Here is a 25,752-nt window from a genome sequence, read left to right on the forward strand (position 1 = left end):
ATCATATAGGTAAGGCCAGCCGTACCTTGTCATACATCCACAAATGCATCTCGAGCAGGTCCAAAGAGGTGATCCTCCCCCTCTATGCGGCACTGGTCAGGCCGCAACTGGAGTACTGCATCCGGTTCTGGGTGCCGCACTTCAGGAGGGATGTGGACAGCATTGAGAGGGTCCAGAGAAGGAAGGCTGAGGGGGGATCTAGTGGCCTGTTATAAACTAGTCAGAGGGGACCAGCAGGCATTGGGGGATTCACTGTTCCCCCAAGCACTGCCAGGAGTGACCAGGAATAACAGTCACAAGCTGGCAGAGGGGAGGTTTAGGCTAGATATCAGCACTACTTCACGGTCAGGGCAGCTAGGGTCTGGAACCAACTTCCAAGAGAGGTGGTCCTGGCTCCTACCCTGGGGGTTTTTAAGAGGAGGTTAAATGAACATCTTGCTGGGGTTGTTTGACCCCAGTATTGTTTCCTGCCATGGCGGGGGGGTCAGACTAGATAATCTACTCAGGTCCTTTCCGACCCTAGAAACTATAAAACTATATAGGTAGCTCTTCTCTGGACCCTCTCAAGTTTTCCCACGTCCTTATTTAAGTGCAGCACCCTCCAGCCACGTGCGCGGAGCACAGCGGGAGTATCACCTCCTTAGTTTCACATGAGACGCATCAGTTGACGCATGCCAGCACGTTACCTGCCCTGCTGACTGCTGCCTCGCACCCACGGCTCCTATTCCCAAATCCACATGATTTCATAGACATCGGGGCTGGAAGGGACCTCGGGAGATCATCGAGTCCAGTCCCCTGCCCAAAGGGCGGGAAGTCAGCTGGGGTCATAGGATCCCAGCAAGATAAGCATCCAATTTACTCTTGAAGGTGTTCAATGTAGGTGCTTGAACCACCTCCGATGGCAGGCTGTTCCAGACCTTGGGGGCTTGGACAGTAAAGAAATTCTTCCTTATGTCCAAGCCTGAAACGGTCTTGCAGGAGTTTGTGACCGTTCCACCTCGTCATCCCTTGGGGCGCTCTGGTGAACAGACGTTCCCCCAGATCCTGGTGGTCACCCCTGATAAACTTGTAGGTGGCCATCAGATCACCCCTGAGCCTGTGCTTTTCCAGGCTAAAGAGCCCCATGGCTCTCAGCCTGTCATCGTAAGATCTGTTTTCCTGACCTCTGATCATGCGCGTGGCTCTCCTCTGGATGCGATGCCTAGTTACAACATAAACGCATTAAATTACTCATCTATAATTGATCCAATACAACATCCCAGGTTATTTCTGGTGAAAACAGAGTATCGGGCCTCGCCTTCGCGAACCAACCCCCCTGTTTATAATGCCGTGTTAATGTAAGCCACAGTTTCTAGCGACCACTTGCGTCGTTATGTGCAAGGACCGCCAGACCTGCAGGGAGAACCGAAAAGTTGGCCGGCGGCACTTTGGGTGGCATCGATTGGAAGGGGTGGCATGTGCTACCTGTCCGAATTTGGCCGCCAAAACACGTGAAAAACCGTCCCAAATCTTTTTTCAGGCCGGTATTCACCCGGGGCCACCCTGTGACACGGCCTCTGCTCTGCTGACGGGATGACCACGGATTTCAAGGCCATGGACCCCACGCAGCACTCACCCCCCAGCAGCTTGGGCACCTTCCCGATGCGGCCCGTGATCTCGGCCGTCAGCACCGCGAAGTCCTGCTCGTAGCCCTCGAAGTCGGAGGACATGGTGACGGTGGCGGGACCGATACTAGCGGGGCCCGACCCACGGACCCCGAGTGTCTCTGCGGCGCCGGGAAGCCGCTTCCGTGTTGTGTGCCGCCCAGATATGCCCCCCACCACTCCGCTCCCGGCACAAATGGTTCCTACCCGCCTCCCGGGCCACGTCCCTTGGGGAAGTCCCGAGACGCGCCTGTTTCCGGGGGGACCGTGTTCGGCGGGGAACCGCCCGGCCGGAAGGGCTGAGGGCGAAGTGAGGGCTAAGTGAGGGGAAGGGCTTTGCTTCCGCCCGGCGACTGGGACACCCTGGAAGTGCTTGAGTAGGGGCAGCGCGGCATGGCGACGGCCTGGGGCGGGGCTGGGGTGAGCAAGGGGACAGGGTGGCCGGGGACGGGGCTGTCTCTATGGTAACGGAGGGGCCTGGGGCACTTTTTCGAGGGGGAGGGGCCCGGGGCACGCTTCAGTGTGGGGGAGGGGTATCCTTAAAGGGGGGGGCCTGGGGCACTTTTAAAGTGGGAGACCTAGGGCACCCTTCAATATGGGGGAGGGGCTTCGGGCACCCTTCAATATGGGGGAGGGGCTTCGGGCACCCCTGGGGGGGCACCCTTCATTGTGGGGGAGGGGGTTGCAGCACCCTTCAGCAGCTCTCACAGCCCTCAGGGTGCCTGGCTGAGGAGCCAGGACCCAGCAGGACATCGTGTTGTCTTCTCAGGTGTGACGTGGGCCCCCGGCGGGCTGTTGGGGGGCGCCAGGCGCTCGCTCCACGGGTGCTTCCTGCAGACCCTTGCACCCGCCTGCCATGCCGTGACCCGAGACACCGCCCTTTGCCAGGATGTGGGAACTGGAGCTGGCCCCCGAGTGCTAGGGGGTCTGCGTGGCAGGGAGGCACCGGTCAGGATGGCCATGGGGCCCTCGCTCGTGAAGTTTGAGAACCTGCATGAACTGAAGAGGCTCTGTCACTGGGGCCCCATCATAGCCCTGGGCGTCATCACCATCTGCTCCACGATGGCGATGATCGATGCGGTCCTGTGGTATTGGCCCTTGGAGACGCCGGGAGGGAGTGTGAATTTCATCATGCTCATCAACTGGACGGTTATGATTCTTTACAACTACTTCAACGCCATGTTCGTTGGCCCTGGATATGTTCCTTTCAGATGGAAACCGGTAAAGGCTCACTTCGGTGAACTAGTATTACAGTTGATCTTCGTAATGGGTATGACGACGGAGGTGTTAAACTCGTGCTTTTGCTCCTCTTAATTTACAGTAATCGCTAAGCTCCTTAGAAAAAGAAGATGAGTCTGTGTATCAGGGGAATCTATGGACTTGGGGAATAAATTTGCTTGTTATACCTGCTTCTTCTTGCTTGTAGCAGCTATGCTGGGATGAGGAGGAGTGTAACTGGAGCACGTTATGATCCCTGGAATCATAAAATATCTTAAGACAGCGATTCTCAAACTCTGACAGATTGTGCACCACCAGTTTAAACCGATATGACCTTAAGTACCACTAGCAAATTTTTCAGTTCAACCTTAAGTACGACCAGCAAATTTTTGCCATACAAAGTAATTATAATCAATCTATTAACGCATAAAACTGTCAGGTTGTCTGTGTACCCCTGGGGTACCCATACCACAGGTTGGGAACTGCATTTGCCAGATGTTGGTATACTCTGGGGTTTAGACTAGCTAGAGAGAAGAAAAAAATCAGTGAAAGCAAGTTACTAAGGCCTCAGTGCTACTAGTTATTTTGTAGTGGTTGGCCTGCTTGCAGTTTGCTTGTATCAAGCAACTGGAAGTGTCAGAGTCTACGTTTTTAGGTGAAAATTGCACTTTTTTGGGTGTGGGGGGGCAGAGTTGGCAATCTTTATGCTTAACAGTGAGCGTTAACTGGAATGACAGCAGAAAGTGCTGATTTCTTGCTCAACCATCTCCCATAAAAGGGTGAAGATCAACCACACCCAGTGTTGTATGAAAGTGTTAAGCCATGTTCTGCTAGTACGATTTATTAGACTGCTTCCTAACAGTTTTGTTCTTACAGGAAAAATCTCAGGACTGCGTGTATCTCCAGTACTGTAAAGCATGCCAGTCTTACAAGGCACCACGTTCACACCACTGCCGAAAATGTAACAGGTATCATTTGCCTGTGTTAATGTTTTGCATTTAAAGTAATTTATATTCTTAAGGATTACTTTAATGATATTTGTTTTGAGTGTTACCCCATGCGTTGTTTGCCACGTTTATTTCAAATACAGAACTACGCAACTCGAGAGTAGAAAGAACTGGATAGCATTTACTTTATTGATGCGAGTTTACACAGACACATCTAGACTTTTTTTTTAGCAACATATTTTGATGGGTGGGCAAGAGGGAACCTTTCTGACTCATAAACCCAAGCATCTGTTTATCATTTATTTTACATAACGCTCATTTTTGCCTTATTTATACTTGTTTACACCTGTTGGTTTTAATGGGAATATTTGACTGAACTGTTTCAGTTATCTCTTCACAAGTGTACCCATATCTGTTCAGCCCTAGCTCAGTCTTTCTAAGTTACAGGGAATGGCTACCTTATAAAAGGTATGCTTTGTGTTTAAAATAGTTTTATGACAAGCAACTAAAGTGAAAGGTAATGTGTCCTGAAGAAGCATATAAACATTTTAAGCAAGTCAGTGCTTATTTACAGTTAGCTTGTTCATCTGAGCCACACCTTGTCTGAAGGACATTTAGAGAGCATAAAGAGAGAAGTTACAACATGCCCATGGATTTGTTATTTCTGTTAACACGTGACTTGTTAGACTGAATCATTTTAGCCGGGCTGTACAAAGCTCCAATCTTTGTGCACTTTACAGGAAGTAATGATTCTGAAACAGAGACACATTATATGCCTCCTTTATTAAGAAGACTTAAAGTTCTTTTAGGTACTGTTCACTCTGAGAAATATTTAGTGCAAGGGAGACAGCAGCAAACATAAAAGAACCAAAGAATTTACTCTTTCAGTAGAGCATACCTAACTTATTTCATAGTTTATGAGTAAATGCTGAGTCTTTTTAGTGTAAAGGCAGTGTCTGCAGAGGACATGTGAAGTGAATGGTACCCAGATAACTTCTTCTACAGTGTTCGTGCATGTTTATGTAGGTCTAATCCAATCTTCTTTACATGCAGAGATGCACCATTATATTTAAATGTGTGCTAAGTGCTGTATACTACGGGTGCACCGATAGAGATTTGGGGAGTCGATACTGATAACCAATATTTAAGGAGACATATCAGCTGATACCAATCCAATTTCCAATACAGGTGTGTGCAGCTGGTAAGTCTTGCTGTGAAAGCGGGGTGGGGAGGGAAGGGATGGGCGGCAGGGAATGCAGATCAATGCCCCCCCACATTTGAGGAAGGAGTGGGGCTGGGGTAGGGCACAGAATGAAGCCACACCTCGTGCGGGGGCGGGGATGGCTCCCGCTGCTACATGCCACTGGTCCGGGAGCAACTTGCTTTCTTGTCCCATGGCTCCAGCCGCTGCTCCTGCTGCTTGTCCAGGAGGACATGGGGGAGGGAGGGTGCCTCTGGATCTGTGTGGGGAAGGGTGGGCCGGGTGGGCTGCAGCTGTGGGTTGGGGTCGAGGGCCATGCTGCACTGCCAGCTATGGCCCGCCCAGCACAGATCCAGACCCCCACCCTCTGTGCCCTCCCAGAGGAGCAGAAGCGGGACCTTTCAGACAACCAAATGATCCGCTCCTGGACCAGCAGCACACAGCAGTGGGAGCTGCTGCCCCCCACTCCCTGCACCCCCGGATGAGCCGTAGCTCCATTTTGTGCCGCAGTGCCTACCCCAACCCTACTCCTCCCTCACTGCTGGGGATGTTGATCTGTCCCCATGCCCCTTCCCTCCCCACTCGGCTTCCACCACACCAGACTTGCCAGCTGCATGCAGCTCTCCAAGGCCCGATACCGTGGGCTGTGTTCCTCACCGCCTGCATGCTGTGCGGAGGCATGGGCATTTTATTGGCCAAATTATTGGCCACGTTAGGCCAATTTCTGATATAGTCAATTTTCTTTATATCGGTGCCAATCCGCTATTGGACCAATCTATTGATGTACCTCTACTACATAACCATGGAAGGAATGATTTCAGAATTAGTGGATCTAGACAAGTAGCTTCACCCATTGCATTAAAATTATTTTCTTTTTGCTTTTTACTTTTCTTCCATTATGTTTTCACATTATCAGACATTGTAGCTGCCACATGTAAAGTGGAGCAATAAGTCTGAGAAAAAAGATGGAGATTATCTTATTGCTGAGAACAAAGTAAAACCAAGAGCAGGACGATAACATAAATTGTCTCCTTGTTTAATTTTCATGATCCTAGGTGCTTTAAGAATAACAAAGGCAGGACTTATGGGTTTTTTGGGTTGTTTTTTTTTTAATGTGGGGCTCCTGAACATGAGCCCCAGCACTGCCTGCAAGCTGCCTCTCTATATGTGCCTATTGGTATGTACTTGGCACCACTCTGACAGCTAAACTGCCTCCTTTCCAGGACATGATATACCAGTGTGGGAGATAATGGGTGGGGATCACTTCTTTGTGGCACTTCCAGGCTTAGCAGGAAGTGATGCATTCATATTCCAACCATGAAATTAAGTTTGTAGAGGTCTAGTTCAGCTTTGTGGATACCCAAGTAAGCTTTTATTTGTAGTCTGGTAGTACAGAGTTCATGACATACTGTTAGAGGTGTTTAACACTCGCCAATGTATTTCATTGTTACCTTTAGGTGTGTTATGAAGATGGATCACCATTGTCCTTGGATCAATAACTGTTGCGGATATCAAAACCATGCATACTTCACTCTGTTTCTCCTTTTAGCCCCACTTGGATGCATCCATGCATCTTTCATTTTTGTTATGACCATGTACACTCAACTTTATAACAGGGTAAGGTAATCTAATTCAGTGTTCAAAACGTTGTCTAAACAAGCAGGCTAATTTATATCTGGACAGGAAGGTGTGATGCCTCTGCACCTTTTCTGGCTGCTGCCACAGTAGCTAGAGTTTTCTTGCACTATTTAGGGACTAGCAACAGATTCTGAGTAGTGCTACACGGGGACACGTAGTCTTTTGATTTGTTATTTTAGGATTGTATGTCAGGCACGTGCCACTGACTTCCTTCTGCCTGTTACCAGAAGTCAAGAATTTATTCCTGTGCTCAAAACAGTCTACATTGATTATCCCAAGAATAGTCTAGGACTAAAAGTAACTTAAATAAAACAATTTTATTTAAAAATCAAAATCAAACTTGGGCAGAACTTACTTTGGTATCCATACCTTTCCCCAAAATTGTACTCTAAATTCTAAACAAAAATGAAATTGTTTCCAGCCTTCATGGTTGCAAAGAAAAGCTTGAAAATTATATATTCAGTGTAACCGAGGAAGTGATATTTCCTGAGTTTGTAGGCAGCCTAAAGCAGTCATACTGACAGGTGAGAACGGCATCCTCCAACTTACAGACTGTTTTCTTCAAAACCTTCAGATGAGCTCCTGTGGCATAAAAAAAACAGAAATTTTGTGGCCAGCATAAACTTTATCTAAGGATACCAAAGGATTTCTATTAGTGTTCACAGAATCTAAAGGTTTAGCTGCAGAATTTAGGTCTGGCTTGCTGCAGACTGCAGAGAAAAGTGAATGCAGTGCCTGAGCACAGACCTACTCATGGCAAAGAGCTTTCTACAAGCATGTCTTCTTGTGATCACTGTACCTACTATGATATAACCTTAGCAGAGACTGGAAGTTATCTATAAAGCCAGCCATTTCAAGTTGTCTTATTCCAGCAACTGGAATATTCAGCAATTTATAAGTATATTTTTCTACTGATAGATATCTTTTGGGTGGAGTTCTGTAAGGATTGATATGAGTGCAGCCAAAAGAGACCCTCTTCCAATTATTCCCTTTGGATTGTCAGCATTTGCTGCATCTCTCTTTGCCTTGGGACTGGCATTAGGAACAACTATAGCAGTTGGTATGTTGTTTATTATCCAGGTGAGTTTGACTGCATTTTGTAATACACAACTAAATACTGTGAGAAGTACTTGGGTCCCTAATGGTCTAAAGAAGGGGCAGGCAATTATTTCAGGCAGAGGGCCACTTACTGAGTTTTGGCAAGCCACTAAAGGTCGCATAACAGGCAGCCGGGGGCAGATAAACAATTTAGAAAATTAATATTTAGGGGCCCTGCGGGCCAGATAGAATGGCCTGGAGGGCCGCATCTGGCCCACATGCCGCATTTTGCCCACCCCTGGTCTAAAGTGATAGAAGAGGAGGATCAGTATTCAGGATTAAGAGGGAAGCAATTGCTCAGAAATTGTTTTCCTGTAACCCTTTTCAGATTTTTGTCTTGCATTCTTATTTCTCTGTTGTTTTTACTCTTTCTCTTGTTGAACAATGTAGGGAATACAGTTAGCAGATAAATGAGTTAGGACTCCTGGGTTCTCTTTCAAGAAACAGAGATCACTTAATCTCTCTCTGTCTTCATGTATCCATTTTTAAAATAATAATAATGGTTGTTCTGGTGACTAATAAAGTGGGAGGAAGGGGTTTTCTTTGATCAACTGGTCAGAGATCTTAAGAAGGAGGTAATGACAGAAGTGCATAAATTCATATCATGTGTTATAGTTCAAACCTAAAATGGATGTTTTAAAAAAGGAATGAAATTAGAATATTAGCATGCAGAATTTTGACCTTTTAATATGTTACATATGTTATGTAAAGATACTTGTAACTTTTATGTTTTCATGTAGAATTGGAATAATTATGCTAAGTTGAATGGTTTCTGTGAAGTTGATGTACTTTCTGTTTATGGATAATGCTAATTTTATCAACTTCTATTTTTAAAGATGAAAGTAATTCTGAAGAATAAAACTTCAATCGAATCCTGGATTGAGGAGAAGGTAGGCATTGATTCTACGGTATGTTCTTTTATAATACTTGCTCTCTGGATATATCTGTTTCTGTGCCTCTCCGATTTAAACCTAAAGTGTCATTTCAGTTGGCCTATAATTGTCCCCTGTAGGACTCTGGAAGGTATTTTAATTGAAGCAAACCCTGTAAGAAAATCTTACCTTCTTTATTTGGGGCAGAGGAAATAAACCTAAAGAGTCAATATTTTCCTGCTGACAGCTTTGCTACCTGTCTGTAAGATGTAGCTTTCTATCTAATGTTGACCTTTCTCAGTTAATCTGTGTATCCAAGCGTATCTTTTTGGCAAAAAACAGTAATGTTCTGGTAACTACCCATTTTGATCTCATATATTCCTCATCACCAGGGATCCAGGTTTTCCGTTTTCCACAGAAAAACAGAGAAACCCACGGATTTTCCCCTTTGCTGGTGGAAAACGCAGATTTCTCATTTTACTGGAGAAACCCGCAGATTTTGCAGTTTTGCAAAGAGCTCCCTGCAGGCTGGCAGAGTTCCAGCCTGCAAGGGGCTGGGGGGAGCAGGAAGAGGGAGGTCAGGCAAGTTGCCATGTGTATGTATATTACATGGCTGCCAAGCACCCTGGAGAGCAGCTCCTGTACGTAAGGTGGTAGGGTAGGGGGGGCAGGGATTTTTAATGTGGGAGGGAGAGAGTTGGCAGGGTTAGGGCTGCTGCCAGCTAATGTGGGGCTTGGGGCCCAGGGCTGCAATGTGCCACCATGGGGCCCTGGCAGGGAGCAGGATGGAGCCATAGATGGCTCATCCAGAGGAAGAGGGGCAGGGCCGGCTCCCTGCTGCTGTGCCCATTCCCAGGAGGGCAGAGGGGACCTGTGCCCCCCACCCCAGATCTGTGCACAGGGCTGTGGGCTTGAGCTCACTGCCCTGCTGCCCTCCCTGGGGGTCTCCACATCCCAGCATGCGCAACCCAGCACTGCAGGGCAGAGTGAGGTTGTGCAGGAGAGTTCCTTGCTGCTATGAGCTCCTCACTGCCCTGGCAAGGCATCCCCTGCTTGCGCAGCAGCAGCAGAGGCGGCAAGGCAGGGTTGTGCCCCTTGCTGCTGCTGCAGCAGAGCTCACAGCAGCAAGGAGATCTTTGTGCAGCCCCATTGTGCCCTGTAGGCTGTCGCACGTGCCAGTGAGGGGCCTTTCATTTTGATCACAGAGATTCTGGGGGTTTTATCAGAGAATTCGCAATTTTTTATTGGGGAAAACCAGGATTCCTGCTCCTGGTCTTTGCCCTTTTTCCCATAACTACATGAGAAAGAAAAGCCCTCCCTAAACTTAACCCATCTGGCCATTATCTTCTTTAAATCCCTCTTAGAGACATGCTTCTTGTTTCACATAACTAAAGAATCAGCCAACAGCACCAAGGATAAAAGGCAGCAAGTAATGCTCAATATTTATATTATTCAGTGAAAGGTGTTCAGAGACTCCAATTTGTAGACATACCTGAGCTGCATGAACTTTTGACTGTTATCTTTGTCTTCTGTCCTGTTCTTTATTACAATTACTTTTATAAGTCTTGTCTTAGATTGGACTGCTAGGACAAGGGCTATGAATCTGTATAGTATCTAGTATCATGAAGACCTCTGTGTTTACAGTCTAGCACAATTGAATCTTATTCCTAAAATGGGTCTTGAATCACTACCTTAATGAATATAGAAAATTAGACTCCAAGAATAGCAGCTCTCTAGTAATATGAAAATACTAAGATAATGAAAGACTTCCTGGTGCAATTGTAGATTACTAATACAGTTTCCCTCTTGAAAATTGAACATAATGGATACTAAAGAAATCCTTGTATTTAAACAAGTTGCTATGTGTAGATTTTATTCTTCTGTGAGTGCAACACTAGATGTCAGTATTGCTTAAAGAAGTAAAAGTTTGTTGCACCAGGCAACAAAATTGAAATGTATGTGATAATTGACATTATTGTAGATATTAAACTATGTTTATGTTTCGTTAAGGCTGTGATATTCTTGGAAGGTCTGAGGACTTCAGGTAACTGAACGCCTTGTGGCAAACTTTGAGAAATAGTTAGGCATCAGCTTTTTTTTAAACCACAGGAACTTAGAACATGGCATGGCATGATCTCTGGTCTACCTAGCTGACCCTGTCTGTAAGAAGCAGCTGAGTAAAGCTGTGTTAGCTGCAGCATCTACTGTATCCAGTTTAGTAATGTTTTCTAAACTAAGGATGCTGTAGCAGTATTTTTCTACTCAAGTGTGTGTGCTTGGTTATGTGGGCTTTGGTACTCCAGCTCAACCCTGCATTGTCCAACTGTTTCCTGTTAAATCCCACTGTGAATTGATTTTTATGTCAAGTGTGTATTTATTCTGCACAGGCCAAAGACAGAATCCAGTATTACCATACGGGTGAAATCTTCATTTTTCCTTATGACATGGGAAGTAAATGGAAAAACATCAAGCAAGTGTTTACATGGTCTGGGATTCCTGAGGGAAATGGCCTGGAATGGCCTGTAAAAGAAGGCTGTCACCAGTACAGTTTGACTGTAAGTGTTCTGCTTTGATGCCTACGTATTTCCACCACTTGCACAAAAGGTTATTTCGTTTTCCAGTCATTCACCGGATTTTTAAATAACCACAAGCAACATAAGAGCATTCAATAGAACAGATAGATTGGAAGTAAAACTCTTTTAAAATCTTCCCGTTACTAATACTTTTAGAATTTTTTTTTTGTATAGAGGGCTATAGAAATGTCTGTTTCTTTGCATTTGATCTAACTGTTGCTATTTTGTGTGGACAAGTCCTATTTCAGTTTTTCATTTAAATTAATTCTGCAGAGAAACTGAACGAGAAGTTTGTGTGTTTCTCTTTCTCACCCCAAATTCTTTCCCAGCATAGTTAGGGCATTAGTTTTAGTTGGCTTAGTGAAGTTTACCTATTTAATGTAAATGTACAAATTATTCCTGAAATCCATTCATATTTGTTTGGTGGTCAGCTGACCTGTTTTGTACAGAAATTAAATGAATAGGGTAATAAGGAGTCTAATCTAAAAAATGTACTGGAACTTTTAAAATACCTTTTCTTACAAACTGCTTCATGTATAGGATTTTTAAAATATTGTGCTTTTCCTTATATACCTTTTTATCGAATTTTAAATATGCTGTAAAAAAACCCAAAACTTAATGTTGGGTGCAGAATGCTTTACCAGTCATTATGTTGCCCTGCAGCATACTTACCTCAACCTCAAATTAACAAGTACTTGCTTTGTAATTTGATGAAGGAAGCATGTCTTCCTTCCTTATATCTTCTTATTATGTAATTTTAAAAGTCTCATTTATATAAGGCAATATTTACCAATAATATGGTCCCTTCTTGTGTTGATAGGTCCTCCTTTCGTGTATAAATGACTCTTTTTGGTAGAACTGTTATGCAGTGTTTGCTGTGTAATAAGTGTAGGAGCAGGATAATTGGTTCATGCAGAGCTGCATGCTACCCAGCCTGACTGCGTCTAGTATCCAAGCTAGTTTTGGTTTCCTTATGCCTGGTCTACAGCAAAGTCTGGCCCGTGGGCTGGACCTGGCCGGCAGTGTGCTCCATCTCCCAGCAGCCGCTGTTCATGTGGCTGGGGCCAGTTTCAATGGAGACCTCAGCAGTAGCCCTGCTGTGATAATGTGGGGCCAGGGTTTCTGCGGAGACTGGCCCCAGCAGCTCTGGCAGGGCAGGGAGCTGCTCCAGAGCCTGGCTGGGATCTTGTGGCAGTGACTACATGAGCCAGGGCAGAGCTCTGATCTGCAGCCTGTATGCTCCAGGCAGGAGTATGCAGGCAGCGGATTGCAGCTCTGCCCCAGCTCCAGACCACACTGTCACCACTGCAGGGAGCCAGGGCAGAACCACAATCCACTGACTGCATGTTCATGCCTAGAGCATGCAGGCTGCAGATCACAGGTCCACCCTGTCTCCGGACCCACATGGTCACTGCTGCAAAATCCCAGCCTGACCCCAGAGCAGCTCCCCACCTTGCCATGCATCCTGCCTGCGCTGCTGCGGTGTGGTCTCCATGAAAACCCTGGCCCCACACTCTCACAGTGCAGCTGCTGCTGGGTTCTCCATGAAAACCAGCCCCAGCCATGCAGGCAAGGGCTGGTAGGAAATGGAGTCCAGCCGCCGACCAGATCTGCCATTTTGCCCACCCCTGCTGTAGACTCTATACTCAGAAATTATTAAGAACAGGAGTGGGTAAAGCAAGTAGTGTTTACAGTTCCAAATTGTGTCCCCCTAGAGCAGTTTGTGATTGAGACAAAGAGCACTGAATGAAGCCCGAATGGAAGTCAAGGATCCGTTTGGTAATCCATACAGGGGAACAGGAGGTGCTCAAATATTGTAGTGCTAAGTAGGGTGTAGGAACCCATGTAGAACGAATTGACCTCTTATAGGTGAGATTTAAATCCAGAGCCTAGTCTTCATGATTGTTCAGCAAGTATGTGTCCTTAAGCCAAACATTGTATAACTGTTTTGTAGAATAAATGGCTTAAATACCTTACTCTTCATTCTTGGGTGTATTGCCTATAATCTGTTGATCAGTGGATTATTGTTTAGGTTTGACTGCCAATTTCAGTAGTGCCACTAACAGCAGAGTTCAGTTTGGTGTCTTGTGGTTTGACCTTGCACCTGTGAAATAGAGCTGTCAATTTGAATGGGAGCAGAAGCAGGCCCTTAGATACAGAATAGTAATATACCAGCAACAGCACCAGTGTACTTAAAATTGGTAACACATTGTTAATTACATGCCACCTTACACTTCTGTTTATAATGTTTTACAGGTTGAGCAGCTCAAACAAAAATCAGACAAGCGACTAAGAAGTGTAAGTATTTTGTGTGGTGCTTGCAATCTGAAGCCATAAACAGACGTCATCCTTGGAGTGGGATCAGCTGGGCCAGGTTGTGTTCTGGCACAGCTGATCTGCTTCATTGGGTGACACAGATGTCACCTGTTGTCCTGTATGGTCAGGCCCTTGCCACTCTGTGCTTCAGGGACCCAATCCTGCAGGGCAGCTGTGAATGGGGTTGGCAGGTGGCAGTGAAACCCCTACCTGGAGATGCCTGGGGCATGCCTCTGCAAGCAGGAAAACCCAGACAGGCACTTCCTGCACTCCAGGGGTCCAATCCTGCAGGGGACTTCTCAAGGTACACAGAATCAGGTCCCTGAAACCCTGGGAGATGTAGCCAGAGAAGGTGGAGGAGCAGCTGGAGACAGCTCTAGGCTATCTGCATTCTTCTGCCATAAAGCAAACCAACATCCACCACACACAAGCAGTACAGATTTTTACTATCTGTTATCCTGGCCACAACCTTGGGCATTTGTGGCACAACAAGGGCCATGGATGTCTGTTTGGATGTCTGTCTGTGCCGTAACATTGCCTTTGTGGCACCATAGAAAAATGTCTTTTTGCAACCTTACATGTTTTTCTGCAATTCATATTTTTGTTTGTAACTTAAGCTACCCAATTTAAACTTGTGAAAACAAAGACCTCAGTTTTTCACAAAAACAAAACATTGTAATTTGGAGTTCCCAACCATCATGTTGGCTGCCGGGCCGTGGCTTCCGCCACCAGCAGTCACATGCGTGCGGGGTTAAAGCTGGGCGGCAGGGCAGCCCCGGGAGGGAGGCAAGCTCTGTGCGCCCTGTCCCACTGCCATGGCCACACCTGGCAAGGTGCTGCTTGTGCACCAGGTACTGGGGCCTGCGCCAGGCTGGGCAGGACCCCCCAGCCCCACTCATGGCTTGAAGTGGGGGGATGTGGGCAGGGAAATGACCAGGATGTAGGACAGGGAGGTGGCTCTGCTGCTTGTTCCTAGGCAAGGCAGCAGAGTCCCTTCTTCCCAGGCAGCCCCAGCTGGGTCCTTCCAGGCTACTGCCTGTGCAGCCCCCTCCCCTGCAGGGTGCCCCAGAGCCCCAACCCAATCCTATCCTTGCAACCCTGCCCCACCCCACCTGGTAAAAATTAGATTTAAATATGGAAATTAGATTGTTTGCTGGTCCGCGTATAAAAAGGTTGGGAACCCCTGTTCTAATTAAAATGTATCTAACTTAGTTTGTACTCATTCCTTGGTTTCTAGATAGTAAGAACTTTAATAGCAAGCAGAAGCATGCCACATGCCAGGGTCATGCAAATGACCAGGATGGTACAAAATATGGATGATTCTACTCTTCATTTTCAAACAGTTAACCCAGGCTTAGGTGTCTTTTTTGACAGCAGCTTTCATCACAGTGCATTAGATTTCTCAGTATGTTTTTAACTGCTTGTTAAGTTAATGAAAGGGTTTATATGTCCTGGTACTTGTGACAGCCGGAGATTAGACTTGATGAGCTGGGGAGTCTCTTCAGTGCTACATTCCTAACTGGTGTGGTTATGGCAAATAATGGGAAAACTGATACGGACAGAAAACACACACAAGTGCTCTCAATGGTATACTATCTGTTTAAATTTACAGGTGCGGTACCAAGCAGTAGAAGACTACAGTGGTGCCTGCTGCCCCATGACTAAAGGTGTTAAAACATTCTTCACAACACCCTGCACAGAGGAACCTAGAATTGCACTGAGTAAAGGGGATCTGATTTTAGCCACGAGAGGCTTAAAGTTAGTGGCTTTGCATAATTAAATCTGATTAAGACATTTGTGAGATTAATCTCTGTGTCTAATGGAATTATTTTTATTTTCTTTTTCAGACACTGGATGTATGGTGAAAGAATTCTTGACTCAACTACTGATGGTACAAAGCAGTTACTTGTAGTTGCTTTCCATTTTCAAATTCGTTCTATAATTGTGTAAAAATATGGCATATGAGACCAGCGAAATGTAGTTGGGACAGTCTTTGTCCTTGAAAACTGTAGGTTAAAAAAATATCCTGTAATTGAAATGTGGGAAATATTTATTGTTTGATATGCCCTTTTATATTCTAAAGATCACCTACAAAAATGACCCAGCATGTTTCTTTTTATTAATAATAATTGATAGGCATGACCAGTTTGATCAAAGAGCAATTTAATCAGTCAGAAAAAAGAAAACATCTTGGGCGGTGTAAAGAGCACTGGGCAACACCTTGCTAAGTAGAAAGATTTCATGATAATAATGGTGCCTACTCCCATACTGATTTGTCATTTTGTTTTTGCTATTTATAGGAAATAAACCTGTTATAACTTAATAAACAGTTATTAAAAAAAGTATAGCGTGCAGAATAGACCAGTATGAGCTCTAGAACTTGTTAGTATTCCTGATATATGATGTACTCCAAGTCCAAGTTTTACAAATAATTCGGAACACAAAAGTACTGAAGTGTTCAGTCTAGTTCAGAAAATGTAATCTTAACAAGCTACATTAGATTTTACAATAATGTAATTCTGATTCTTCTTCCTTTTCTAACCTCCATCTGAACACAATTTCAGTTTTTTATGTTCTACTTCAAACAATTAGGAGTTTAATGCTTTACACTGTAGAAAAGCACTTTAGGATTCATCATGCTGATCATGTTATTCCAAACTCCAGTCTGGGTGGAACGAGGAAGACGCACAAAGTCGCTGGGTGGGGGTTGTTGTGTGTACACGCCTACGTGCATGCCTAAATACGTTTCCTGGGAAGTCTGAGAGTTCTTAGGGCTAGAAATGCTTTGGCAGTTAACTTTGAGGCACTTTTCCAAACAGCAATCGTAAACTACTCATCTGAATGAGCAAATGTGAAATTCTCAGTGGCAAAGATTATATTATTCCTGCTGTATGTAGATTTGGTGTTGGAAAAACTAACAGTTGCTCTGTTCTACAGTTAATGTAATTTGTCTTGCCTGTAGGTGAAACAAGAGTCAGAGGATGGTTCCCAAGGAATTGCGTGGAAAAGTGTCAGTATGATTCTGAACTGGATCAACCAGTCGATGGAGAAAAGAAAAATAGATAGCTCTTTCACTATTTTTATTAATAAATGGAAATTTTCCTTTCAGAACACAGTCCATTACTTGAAACCTTGTGTATATTACGTTAGATATATGCAATTGGTATGTTACAAAAGGGTTTTAATTTCCTCCCAATGTAAAAGTGCTACAGTGCCATGATCTATATTCTTTTTTGTTTGTTTTTTTACACATTTTATAACTGATAAAACCATTCCGTGGATGATGCCTTCAAGTTTTTCGCCCTGAGGATAGTTTTGATTTCCATTTTATTTTATTGTTTAAATTAAGAATATTTTTTTTAATTATACCCTGATGGGAGAGGGGGTATTGTTTTAATTTTTCTACAATCGCATCTGCATATGATGCGTGCTGCTTTTCTTTTGTAGCTTATTTTGCTTTGTGTCTCAAATGGCCCTGAAAATTATAAAACAAATTTCAAATGCAAGTATAGGATTTGGTACCTGCAACTTTTAATAATGTGACTTGCCAATCACAAATAAACACCAGTGTGTATTCTGTATGTCTGCTTGTGTATTTTCCAGTGTTCAAACTGCTATAGTGATCAATGTACAGGTGCAGAAAGATGTGGGGATGAAAAAGGCAACTTGATGGTGGTAAGGTTTTAAGAGCCAGAGGCTCAACAGAAGACACAATTTTAGCGCTTAACAATAACTGGTCCCCTTTATGTTCGGATAAGGAAAAAATTCCAAATAATTAGTGGTGAAAAGTCACAGGGCTAGCTGCCTTATTTGTGGTCATAGCACCCTTCCTTGTGGGTTGGGGGTCTTGCTATTACCTATAAAAACAATTTGAGATGCGTGAGGACAGGCTGAAAAAACTAGGATCATTGTCTCTGGAAAAAAGACTGGGGGAATTTGATGAAGTCTTCCAGTACATGAATTACAGATAAAATGGAAATTAGTCTTTTCTCTGGCATTATGGGGGATAGGACTAGGTGCAATGGCCTCAAACTGTTGCAGAGGGAATTGGGGTTGGAGAATAAAAGGACTGAGGCCAGGCTACCTGGAGAAGTAGAATTTCCATCCCCAGAAATTTTCAAGAGCTGATTAGGCATCTACTTGGCTCTGATGTTTAAGGAAGGGATGATTTTGGCTTGAGTCGCTTCCAGTCCTACTTTCCTATGAAGCTATGATCGAAGGGTAGAATTTATGATTCTTTAACATTAGGTTCTGTGTAGGGCTCTGTATGTCAACTGCTTGTTACCTTGCAAAGCTTAAAGATTTTGGAAACTAGTGACTAATGAGTAACCAACATCCTTTCTAAAAACTATTTATTTCTGCATTAATAGAAAAGAAGGGGCACCTATACACGTACATTGAAGCTGCTGTGACGCACTGATGCACAATGTGTCAGAGCAGACTATTAATAGTCTACCGGAGCATGGTAATTACCACTCTCCAGTGGACTCCAGCGTCACGTGTATCAGCGTTTCCATGCTGAAAAGTGGCAGCAGGGGTGCTTTAAAGCTCATTTGATGAGCTTTAGCTAAAGCACCCCCACTGCCATTTTTCAGTGCAGGGACACATACACATCACCCTCCGGAGCCACTCTAATTAAAGTACCCCCCCCCACACACACCTCTTGGAGCATGTGTATAAACACCCAAGGGTTGTAAAATTGGGTGATCATGTAGATTAGGAAGGTTAAACTGCTTAGACACAAACATGTAGGTGGGTATATGGTTCCCCTTTTATCCCCCCCAAAAATATTTTAAATGCTGGATGTATTCCCAAGGTTCCTTTTGGTCAGGCTAATTCCATAGGCTGTTGAGGGGTGGTAACAGACAGAAAGTTAATATTTCTGGCATTATCCCTGGGTTAGTAGGTATTTGGGCTATTCTGAACCATCTCTTTCTGTGTGAATCATTCCAGATAAGCATCAGACAGGAAAAGATCAAAGGTAATTTTGGAAACAGAACTAGGCCAACATTCTACTGCATCAAATTTCTAAGGTACACACCCATGTATTACAGTGCGTTCTACTGCAATGACCTACCTCTCTCCTGTTTCTAACAGTGACTAAATGCTGTTGACTTCATCTACTTGATGTCTGCAGAAGAACACCCCAGCCTACAGAGGCAAGGCTTACTGGGCCTTGCTTCCAACAACGAAGTCTGAGCAGCTTGTGTCAGTCTTCTGCTTGTGTCAGGTGAGGGGAGAGCTTGCACTCACTTCTGTGACTCAGCTACTATGTTTTCTAAACAGCTCATTTTTGTTAGCTTACATCTCTAGCTGCCTCCGTCTCTAGAATCAGACTTTGTTGGACAATACAATAGGTACATGACACTCAAAGGTGTCACGTTTGTCCTGAGATAAACCATTTGATCCTCAGACAAAGTGCAGTTGTTCAGATGTCCATCTCTATTGTCCCGGTATAGATCCTAAAAAGCTTCACAGGATAAGTAGTACTGACAGTTTAACTACACCAGGATGTCACAAATTGTGTCTGAACAGTTATCCTGGGATTGCATTGTTGAATCAATGACAGAAAAGTGACAGTCCATTCAGCTGGTCACTAAAACTGATTTAGGAGGGGGCTGTGTGTACAGGGCAATCCTGGGTTATATCTATCCAGAGATGAATACAATATCTCTTCCTACCATAAATTCTGTTAGTAAAATGCAGGTTCTGCCAGGGCTACCATACCAAAACACCAAGCCGAATTAAAAGGGCAAGCTATGTAGCAAAAATACTCAATTCTGCACTATTGCGAAATAAAAGCAGCCATAGATTTTGGAATCGGCCTCATGCTGAATATAAAGTTCATACTTTTCATTGCAAGTATTTCCAGATGCATTACCAACTTGAACTGTTTGTTGTTTACATTACTCGACTCCCTACCTGAAATTCTTTATACCGATGAGATTCACCAAAATGAAAGCAGAGCAGGGAGCACAGATTTTCAGCAGTTCTATGACATGTTTATCTCGTGTGTCCTGAACTTCAGCATACTAAATCAGAGCGTTTTCCTGGAAATGTAAAACATGCCTTGTTTTATGAAGATGATGCAAGACAAACCAGCTTTTCTGTGTGTTGAGAAAAGTTTGGATCTATTCAGTTTACAGGAAAATTAAATTACAACTGCAAGCATGTCATGGAGTAGTTCTAAAGATGGGCCTGCTACTAAGTCAAATGTAGGATGGGTTTAGGACTTCTAATTAGATTAATTCTTAATGTTCCATTGGATGACAAGAATCTGACTTTGTACTACACAAAAAAAAGTGTTTTGCAAAGTTTGCTGTCTTTCCCTCCCTCCCTCCCCATATTTCCATATATTAAAACAATAGGGGTTTGTTTAGGTGAGAGCAACCTAGTAGTAGTATATCATCCTTTAAATCCCAGCAATGTTCATGCAGTTCATCTTTAAAGCTAAGAGCTGAATGTGTTTATTTTATTTAGGATTTTGGAAGTAATATAAACATGCCTCTGGTGCTAACAATCAGAACTGGAAAGAGTTTTTTTTTAAAACATTTCTTCATAGAAAGGTGTCAGCAAACTCAGTAAGTTTTCTTTGCTTTAGTGCACTAATTAAAATAATCTGCATGTGGTACAGAGACTTCCTGATGGACAGTTCCTCACTATTGGGTTTACAACCATGGAAATCAGAGGCAGGCCAATATGGATTCTGGAGACTCCACATCAAACCCCAACCATCCAACCTATGCCTGTAAGTGGAAAAAGTTGGCAGTCTAATCAAACACTTCAGTTTAAACTTCAGTTTTTGTTTGTTGCTTGAAGTGGTAGACTTGTCTCTTTCCTTTCCTCCACAGCTCTTCCACTCCAGGACTTTTCAGATCCCACTTGATCATAGCAGAACTTCCCCTCCCCCCCTAACAATGAGGGGGAATTTAAGGCCTGTTCCTTATGTAAATCAATATTTATGGACCCTCTTGAGAGCAAATGATCTCAAAGCTACTCATAGGTCTCAATCAGGCCAGGAAAACAGATTCCCCTGTGCCAAGGGGCCCCATCTCTGACACAAAATCAGGATGATCACAGTATCTAGTGAACATATCTCACAACAGATATGTTGTCTCCACTAGTGGGCTGGATCCTCAGCCCCTGAGTAGAAAGCTCCAGGGTTTCTACGCAGCTCCCTTTTCTCCTGCAGCAAAGCAAGTAGTCTGCACAATTTCTAAAGTAAACCTTTCACATTTCTGTCAAGAGTGGGTCAGAGACAAAAACCCACATGTATTATCTTCCCTGTGTAATTAATGCTGGTAGTGAACAAGTGGGATGAAAAGATCAGAAGTTAAACCTTTCTTTGGTTTGTCCCCTGTGGTAGTGGCTGCTGGGGTCATTTTACCTAGAGGTTTTTGGAGCCCAGTGGCTTGCCTCAGGCACATGGTGATGGGAATGATGCCTCTCTTTGTACTGAAAGTAAGATCTTCACTCTTCAGGGAAAGATTCAGGCAGCAGTTAGGTGGGGTTCAGAGCTGAGCAGAAACAAACCTTTTTTTCTGCCACGGAAAGGAGAGTCGCAATGTGTGTGTAGGAAAGGAGGAAGAGAGAGTCTTTTTCACTCCTGTATTCTTCTGGCTGGTTCTATACAGTATTAGTGCCTAAGGAAGCACCTGAAGCCATTTTCCTAGATTGAAGGCACTTGAAGATTCCCTTCCCACGACCCTGCTGAATGTTAGATTAATGGTGACTCCTGAACTAGCAGATAAAGACCTGACTGGTTCTAGCACTCATTTGGGTGCCAGCCTGTTGAGGGAGCAAGCAAGCAACCCTTTGGGCTTTAAAGAAGAAATAGCAAGCTACTAAGGAATTTTTACCAGTATGCTTGGGCTGTACAGTTCCCCAGACCAGGGAGAAGTTTTGTATTACCTTTCTGCTGTGGACAGCTAAAATGAAAAAAAGAGAGACCTCCCACCCAACATTTCAAGGATATCTGATAACTCTAGCAATATATCTTGTCCCTCAATAATTTTTGTACAAGAACTCATTACTCCCATATAAAACCCTTCCTTTCTAAGCCACCCCTTTGCAATTTTTTTTATTTATGTTTTAGTGCTGCTAGTAATCCTCACAACAGGGCTCAGATTGCAAGTTAGACATGCAGGGTGCAGGTGGAAGTGACAGTTTTTTGGGTGATCTGGCCCTTGAAAGTGCACTATAGCCATGAATTAACATACCGGCATGGCTGCAGGGAGCTTTAAAAATGGCCAATTACACAAAAACTTAACCCTGGTTAAATCAGGTATTACATTAGGATGCTCAAAAGCAGAGCATCTTAGTGAACTTGTCTTCCTTCTAGGGTTTTCACATGGGGTGCAGGGCTGGGCTGGTGCCCAGGTCTGCCACCAAGGGTGTCGGGGGGGAAAGGAGAGGGAGCTGCTAACTGTTGAATGGCCAGAGCTGGGGGCTGCTGAGGGGAATGGAGTCCCTTTATCTCAGGGGCCTGACCCAGCTCCCCCCAGTACTCCAGCCAGGGTTGCTGGGGTGAGAGGCCCCTTTCCACTGCCCCCGCTCCCTGCCACTTCCCCAACTCTAGCCATTCAGCAGCTGGGAGCTCCTTCAGTGACAGCTGCAGAGCTGAGGGTGGGGGAGGATGGTTCAGCAGCCTCCTGGGAGGCTGCTGGAGCACTCCCACCTGCTGACCTGAGCCAGTGTAGGCTGCCTCCAGTCCTTCCCCTCCCCCTCCCCCACCCCCAATCCAACAGGTGAACATCTATTGGGTTGTGGCAGGAGGGACACTCTAACTCATGGTGCTTTATGTAAAGCACCATGACTTACAGTAGGGCCCTAATACCTGTCCGCACTCGCAATCACTCTATATTTGTGCTTTGTGCACCAGCTCCGACCCATTATTATACAAGTAACGGAAGGCATCCCCTCTGCTATCTTCAGCACTGGTGAGAGTTCCCCTGGAGTGCTGTGGGCCACTGCACTTCCAGAGACATAGCAGCAAACCTCAAGAAGCACAAAGGAGAGCAAACAAATTGTGACATGAGAAATTGTAACCACCGGGATTTAGTCAAGGGCACTGAGGGGGATTAGCAAGAGTTCAAACACAGAAAGGTTGGAGAAAATGGCTCAGTTGTTCCGTATATCAAACAAGGACAGGACAACTAATAGGCTTAATATTGCAGCAAGGGACATTGAGTTAGCTATTGGGAAGAACTTTCTAGCTGTAGATGTGGTAGGCCCCTTCTGCATGTTACAGGTATCACTCAATTAACTGGCTAAATGCACTATTACCTTGGGGCCAGCTAGACCTGCAAAGTGCCTATCATGCGATAAAAAGCTCCAACCAGCTATAAAGTTGTGTACTAACTTTATAGCTAGTTGCTATTGAGTTTTTTAATTTGCACATGTAGCAGGGTCTCCCCTCAGGCTGGGAGCCCTTCAGCTGACAGTGCTTCCAGCCACAGGGGTGCGCCATGCCCTGCCGGAGCTGAGAGTTCTGCCACCGAGGGGTCTCTCAGCCCCAGCAACTGCTGATGCTGCATCTTGGCAGCACGCACAGCGTCCAAGACCAAGAGTCCAATGGGCCAATGTGATCTCCCAGCCCCAGGGTACGTTGCAGTTGCTGCAATCTCCCAGCCTTCTGATATGTGAAACATGGTATAGCAGGATGCACAATGGTGTGTATCATGCATTAGATCCCATCATGCCTTTATCTGCATGTATAGAGGGGCACATAGAGCATTTCTCATGTCCTATCACCATGTTCAAATCTGAGTCCCAAAGCCAGTACATGCTATTGATTGATCTGTAGCTTTAGTAAAGTCCCTGATGACAGTTTACCCATACGTGGGAAGGTAGTAGGTGTTCTGTAATCTAAACATTTCCCCCTGCAGTTGTGTGTTAACTTAAGTCTTACTGGCCCTCGTTCAAAGCAGTTCAGGCTTCTCCATGTTGGCTAGTCAAGCTCTTCACCTCCAGGGAGCTATTCCACACTATTGAAATTCATCCTTACTCCCTCCTGGGTCATCTCTAGTCATGACAGCCACATATTTATTGGTGTAGCTGTCCATTCTGTCCAGCGGCTGCATCTGAAAGAAAAACTTTCGGGATTTTCAACATGGTCATGTAGTGGATGATGGATGCCTCTTATCTTCACCTTGCTAGGTGCATTTTATTTTGCTTGCTGCCGTTCTCCTGATGTCTGGTGGGACAGTTTTGGTAAGTGAACACTATTGACATACATTGGTTTAAGGTACTCAGAGCTGCAATGTGCAATACTTGGCAAACCTACTGCAGTTTCTTTTGCACCATCTATGATGCCTGTTGTAGTAATTAACTTTGAATTCACTAATCCATTTAATGTAGAAATAGTTGTGGATATGAATGTAAGCTGACTGCTTTGAATAGATGATATCTGGTCTGAGGTTCTGTTACTGGACTCTGCTGGAAAAACAGACAGTAATTTCAAAATTGCTCCACTTAATGCAGAGAAAACATCTTAGGAAACCACCTAGCAAAATTGTGAGCCTTCACAACTCCTCTGCAACACCTTCATTTTCACAGGTGATTTTAAAGCTGTATTTTGCATTCATTGTTGAAAGAGACTTTTATTACTCCTGTGAAAAATGGTTTGTTTTTGCATTTTTCATATTGATCTTTTGTCAGATGAAGTTTTCTAAATGTGCAGGGGCTTAATGCACATAGTGCTAGAGTGCTCCAATTAGAATGTGGAGCAGACTCGATTAATAGAAGTTAATCGAGTTAATTAATGCAGTCCAAGTAGAATCCCAATGAGCACTTATGAGTAGCATTTCTGAGCTGTCATAGACTTTGAATTTTTTGCAACAGAGGGATTATACGGGAGGGTTTTTTTGAGTATGGAGAAAGAGCAAAAGCTAAGGAGCTGGCATTTTGCAAAAGTTGCCTTGAGTTTAGAAGGTCAAGGTGTATCTAGATAAACACATCTTTATCTCCTTCCAGCCTCAGAACAGTTGCAGGCTCACTGTAGGCTCTGCTGGCACGCTAGGCATGAAGGGCTTGTGTACACACGATGGCTTTTGTCCTTTCATGTGCTGAAACTGTGTCTGCATGAGCAGGATGTCCCAACATTTTAAGTCTTTCTTGTGCATTAAATTAAAACTCCTCAGACATAGTTCAGTTTGGCTTACTGGACCTTAAAGCACTGCATCCATACATTCATTGCATGCAAACAGGCACTTAAAGATGTGTAATCTTCTTTGTCCACCAGATGGCACTGCAACTTCTTTATAGTTCACCCCTTTGAATTGCTATTGCTTTTGAATTGCTTCCACACTTCTTTTCCTTGTGTGGTTTGCCAGCTCCTGGCTTCCACAGCTGCATGGCAGGGCATGGGCACAAGCACAGGATGCATGGGGGCCACCGCTGCACCATCCCACTCTCCTGCAGCAGAGGCCAGGGACCTAGCTTAATGAGTTTGAAAACCTAGTGTGGGTAAATACAGATGCAATGCTCCAAAATAAATAAGTTTAAATTTTATAAGCCTGTGTTGTGTACAGGCACCCTTATTAAAAGCTGTATACTGTTATAAGATGCATCAAGTTTTAAAGCAGACTTCAATCTTGTGTCTGTGTCTTGGTAACTAGGTACCACTGGGCTAGTTATTAAATTCCTTTGCATAATGGAATCTTTCAAATCTGTATTATTTAATAACCTACGATTATGTCTCTTGCCTTACACGTCACTGCTTGCTACTTCCCTTCCATGAGTAAAGAAGAGTTTCATTAACTTAAGCTGCTTGTTGTGGTGTTGCTAGTTACAGAGTTGAACTCGGGGGTCGGTATTTGTAATAGCTCAGGTAATGCAACAATGCTGTTTGTTTGGTGTATCTGACACTTTCTGGTGGCTTGAGTTGAAGGGCTGGGCTAAAGCCTCCAGCAACTAATGTCCAGTTATCAGAGAAACAAGATATTTAATCTGGTAAGTAATTTCTCCGTAGGGCTCAAGGTAGGGCAGAGGGGCACCGGTTCAGAGAAGCTTCAGCTTGAACAAAGTGACAGTCGACTTCAGGCTAACACAGCTAACTACTTCTGCTCCATTGCTTTGCAGCCCAGAGTATCATGCTTACAGTAAGCCAGCTGACAATTGATTACCATGGAAAAAGCATACATCCTCATCTTACAAGTAAAACTGAACCCAGTGATAGGAACACCCTTTTGTACAGAATGTCAAAATCTGAAATTTAATAAATTTTATAACTACATCATTCACTTT

At 44.4% G+C, this 25,752-nt stretch overlaps 2 protein-coding genes across 6 annotated transcripts in view; one reads left to right on the forward strand and one right to left on the reverse strand.

The window, feature by feature from the left end:
* The window catches only part of VTI1A (vesicle transport through interaction with t-SNAREs 1A), a 342,273-nt gene extending 340,454 nt beyond the window's left edge, over nucleotides 1-1,819 (reverse strand). For 3 of the 5 annotated variants that reach the window (XM_090056593.1, XM_090056594.1, XM_090056595.1), the window contains exon 1: nucleotides 1,616-1,819. In XM_090056593.1, coding sequence (XP_089912719.1) covers nucleotides 1,616-1,709 — 94 coding nt within the window. In that variant the 5' untranslated portion in view covers nucleotides 1,710-1,819. The remainder of the gene's footprint in view (nucleotides 1-1,615) is intronic. The other 2 variants (XM_090056596.1, XM_090056592.1) reach the window with 2 other exon arrangements.
* A 106-nt stretch (nucleotides 1,820-1,925) lies between these two features.
* ZDHHC6 (zDHHC palmitoyltransferase 6) lies at nucleotides 1,926-17,087 on the forward strand. The gene is made up of 11 exons (XM_090056591.1): nucleotides 1,926-2,063; nucleotides 2,413-2,864; nucleotides 3,738-3,829; nucleotides 6,467-6,626; nucleotides 7,566-7,727; nucleotides 8,582-8,635; nucleotides 11,005-11,172; nucleotides 13,447-13,488; nucleotides 15,119-15,264; nucleotides 15,354-15,397; nucleotides 16,469-17,087. Exons 2-11 carry the CDS (start codon nucleotides 2,598-2,600, stop codon nucleotides 16,570-16,572), a joined length of 1,239 nt encoding a protein of 412 aa, XP_089912717.1. The 5' UTR covers nucleotides 1,926-2,063; nucleotides 2,413-2,597; the 3' UTR covers nucleotides 16,573-17,087.
* The last annotated feature ends 8,665 nt before the right edge of the window (nucleotides 17,088-25,752 follow it).

The sequence above is a fragment of the Crocodylus siamensis genome, chromosome 7, assembly GCF_052110815.1.
Source record: "Crocodylus siamensis isolate JL-2025a chromosome 7, ASM5211081v1, whole genome shotgun sequence".
NCBI classification, from domain to species: domain Eukaryota; kingdom Metazoa; phylum Chordata; order Crocodylia; family Crocodylidae; genus Crocodylus; species Crocodylus siamensis.

What these genes read in the sequence shown, in the direction of transcription:
- ZDHHC6 (XM_090056591.1), top strand. Translation starts at nt 2,598, where the DNA reads ATGGCCATGGGGCCCTCGCTCGTGAAGTTTGAGAACCTGCATGAACTG. An exon ending in CACTGCCGAAAATGTAACAG is followed by an intron (nt 3,830 to 6,466) that starts GTATCATTTGCC and finishes TGTTACCTTTAG; the next exon opens with GTGTGTTATGAAGATGGATC. An exon ending in ACACTCAACTTTATAACAGG is followed by an intron (nt 6,627 to 7,565) that starts GTAAGGTAATCT and finishes TTCTACTGATAG; the next exon opens with ATATCTTTTGGGTGGAGTTC.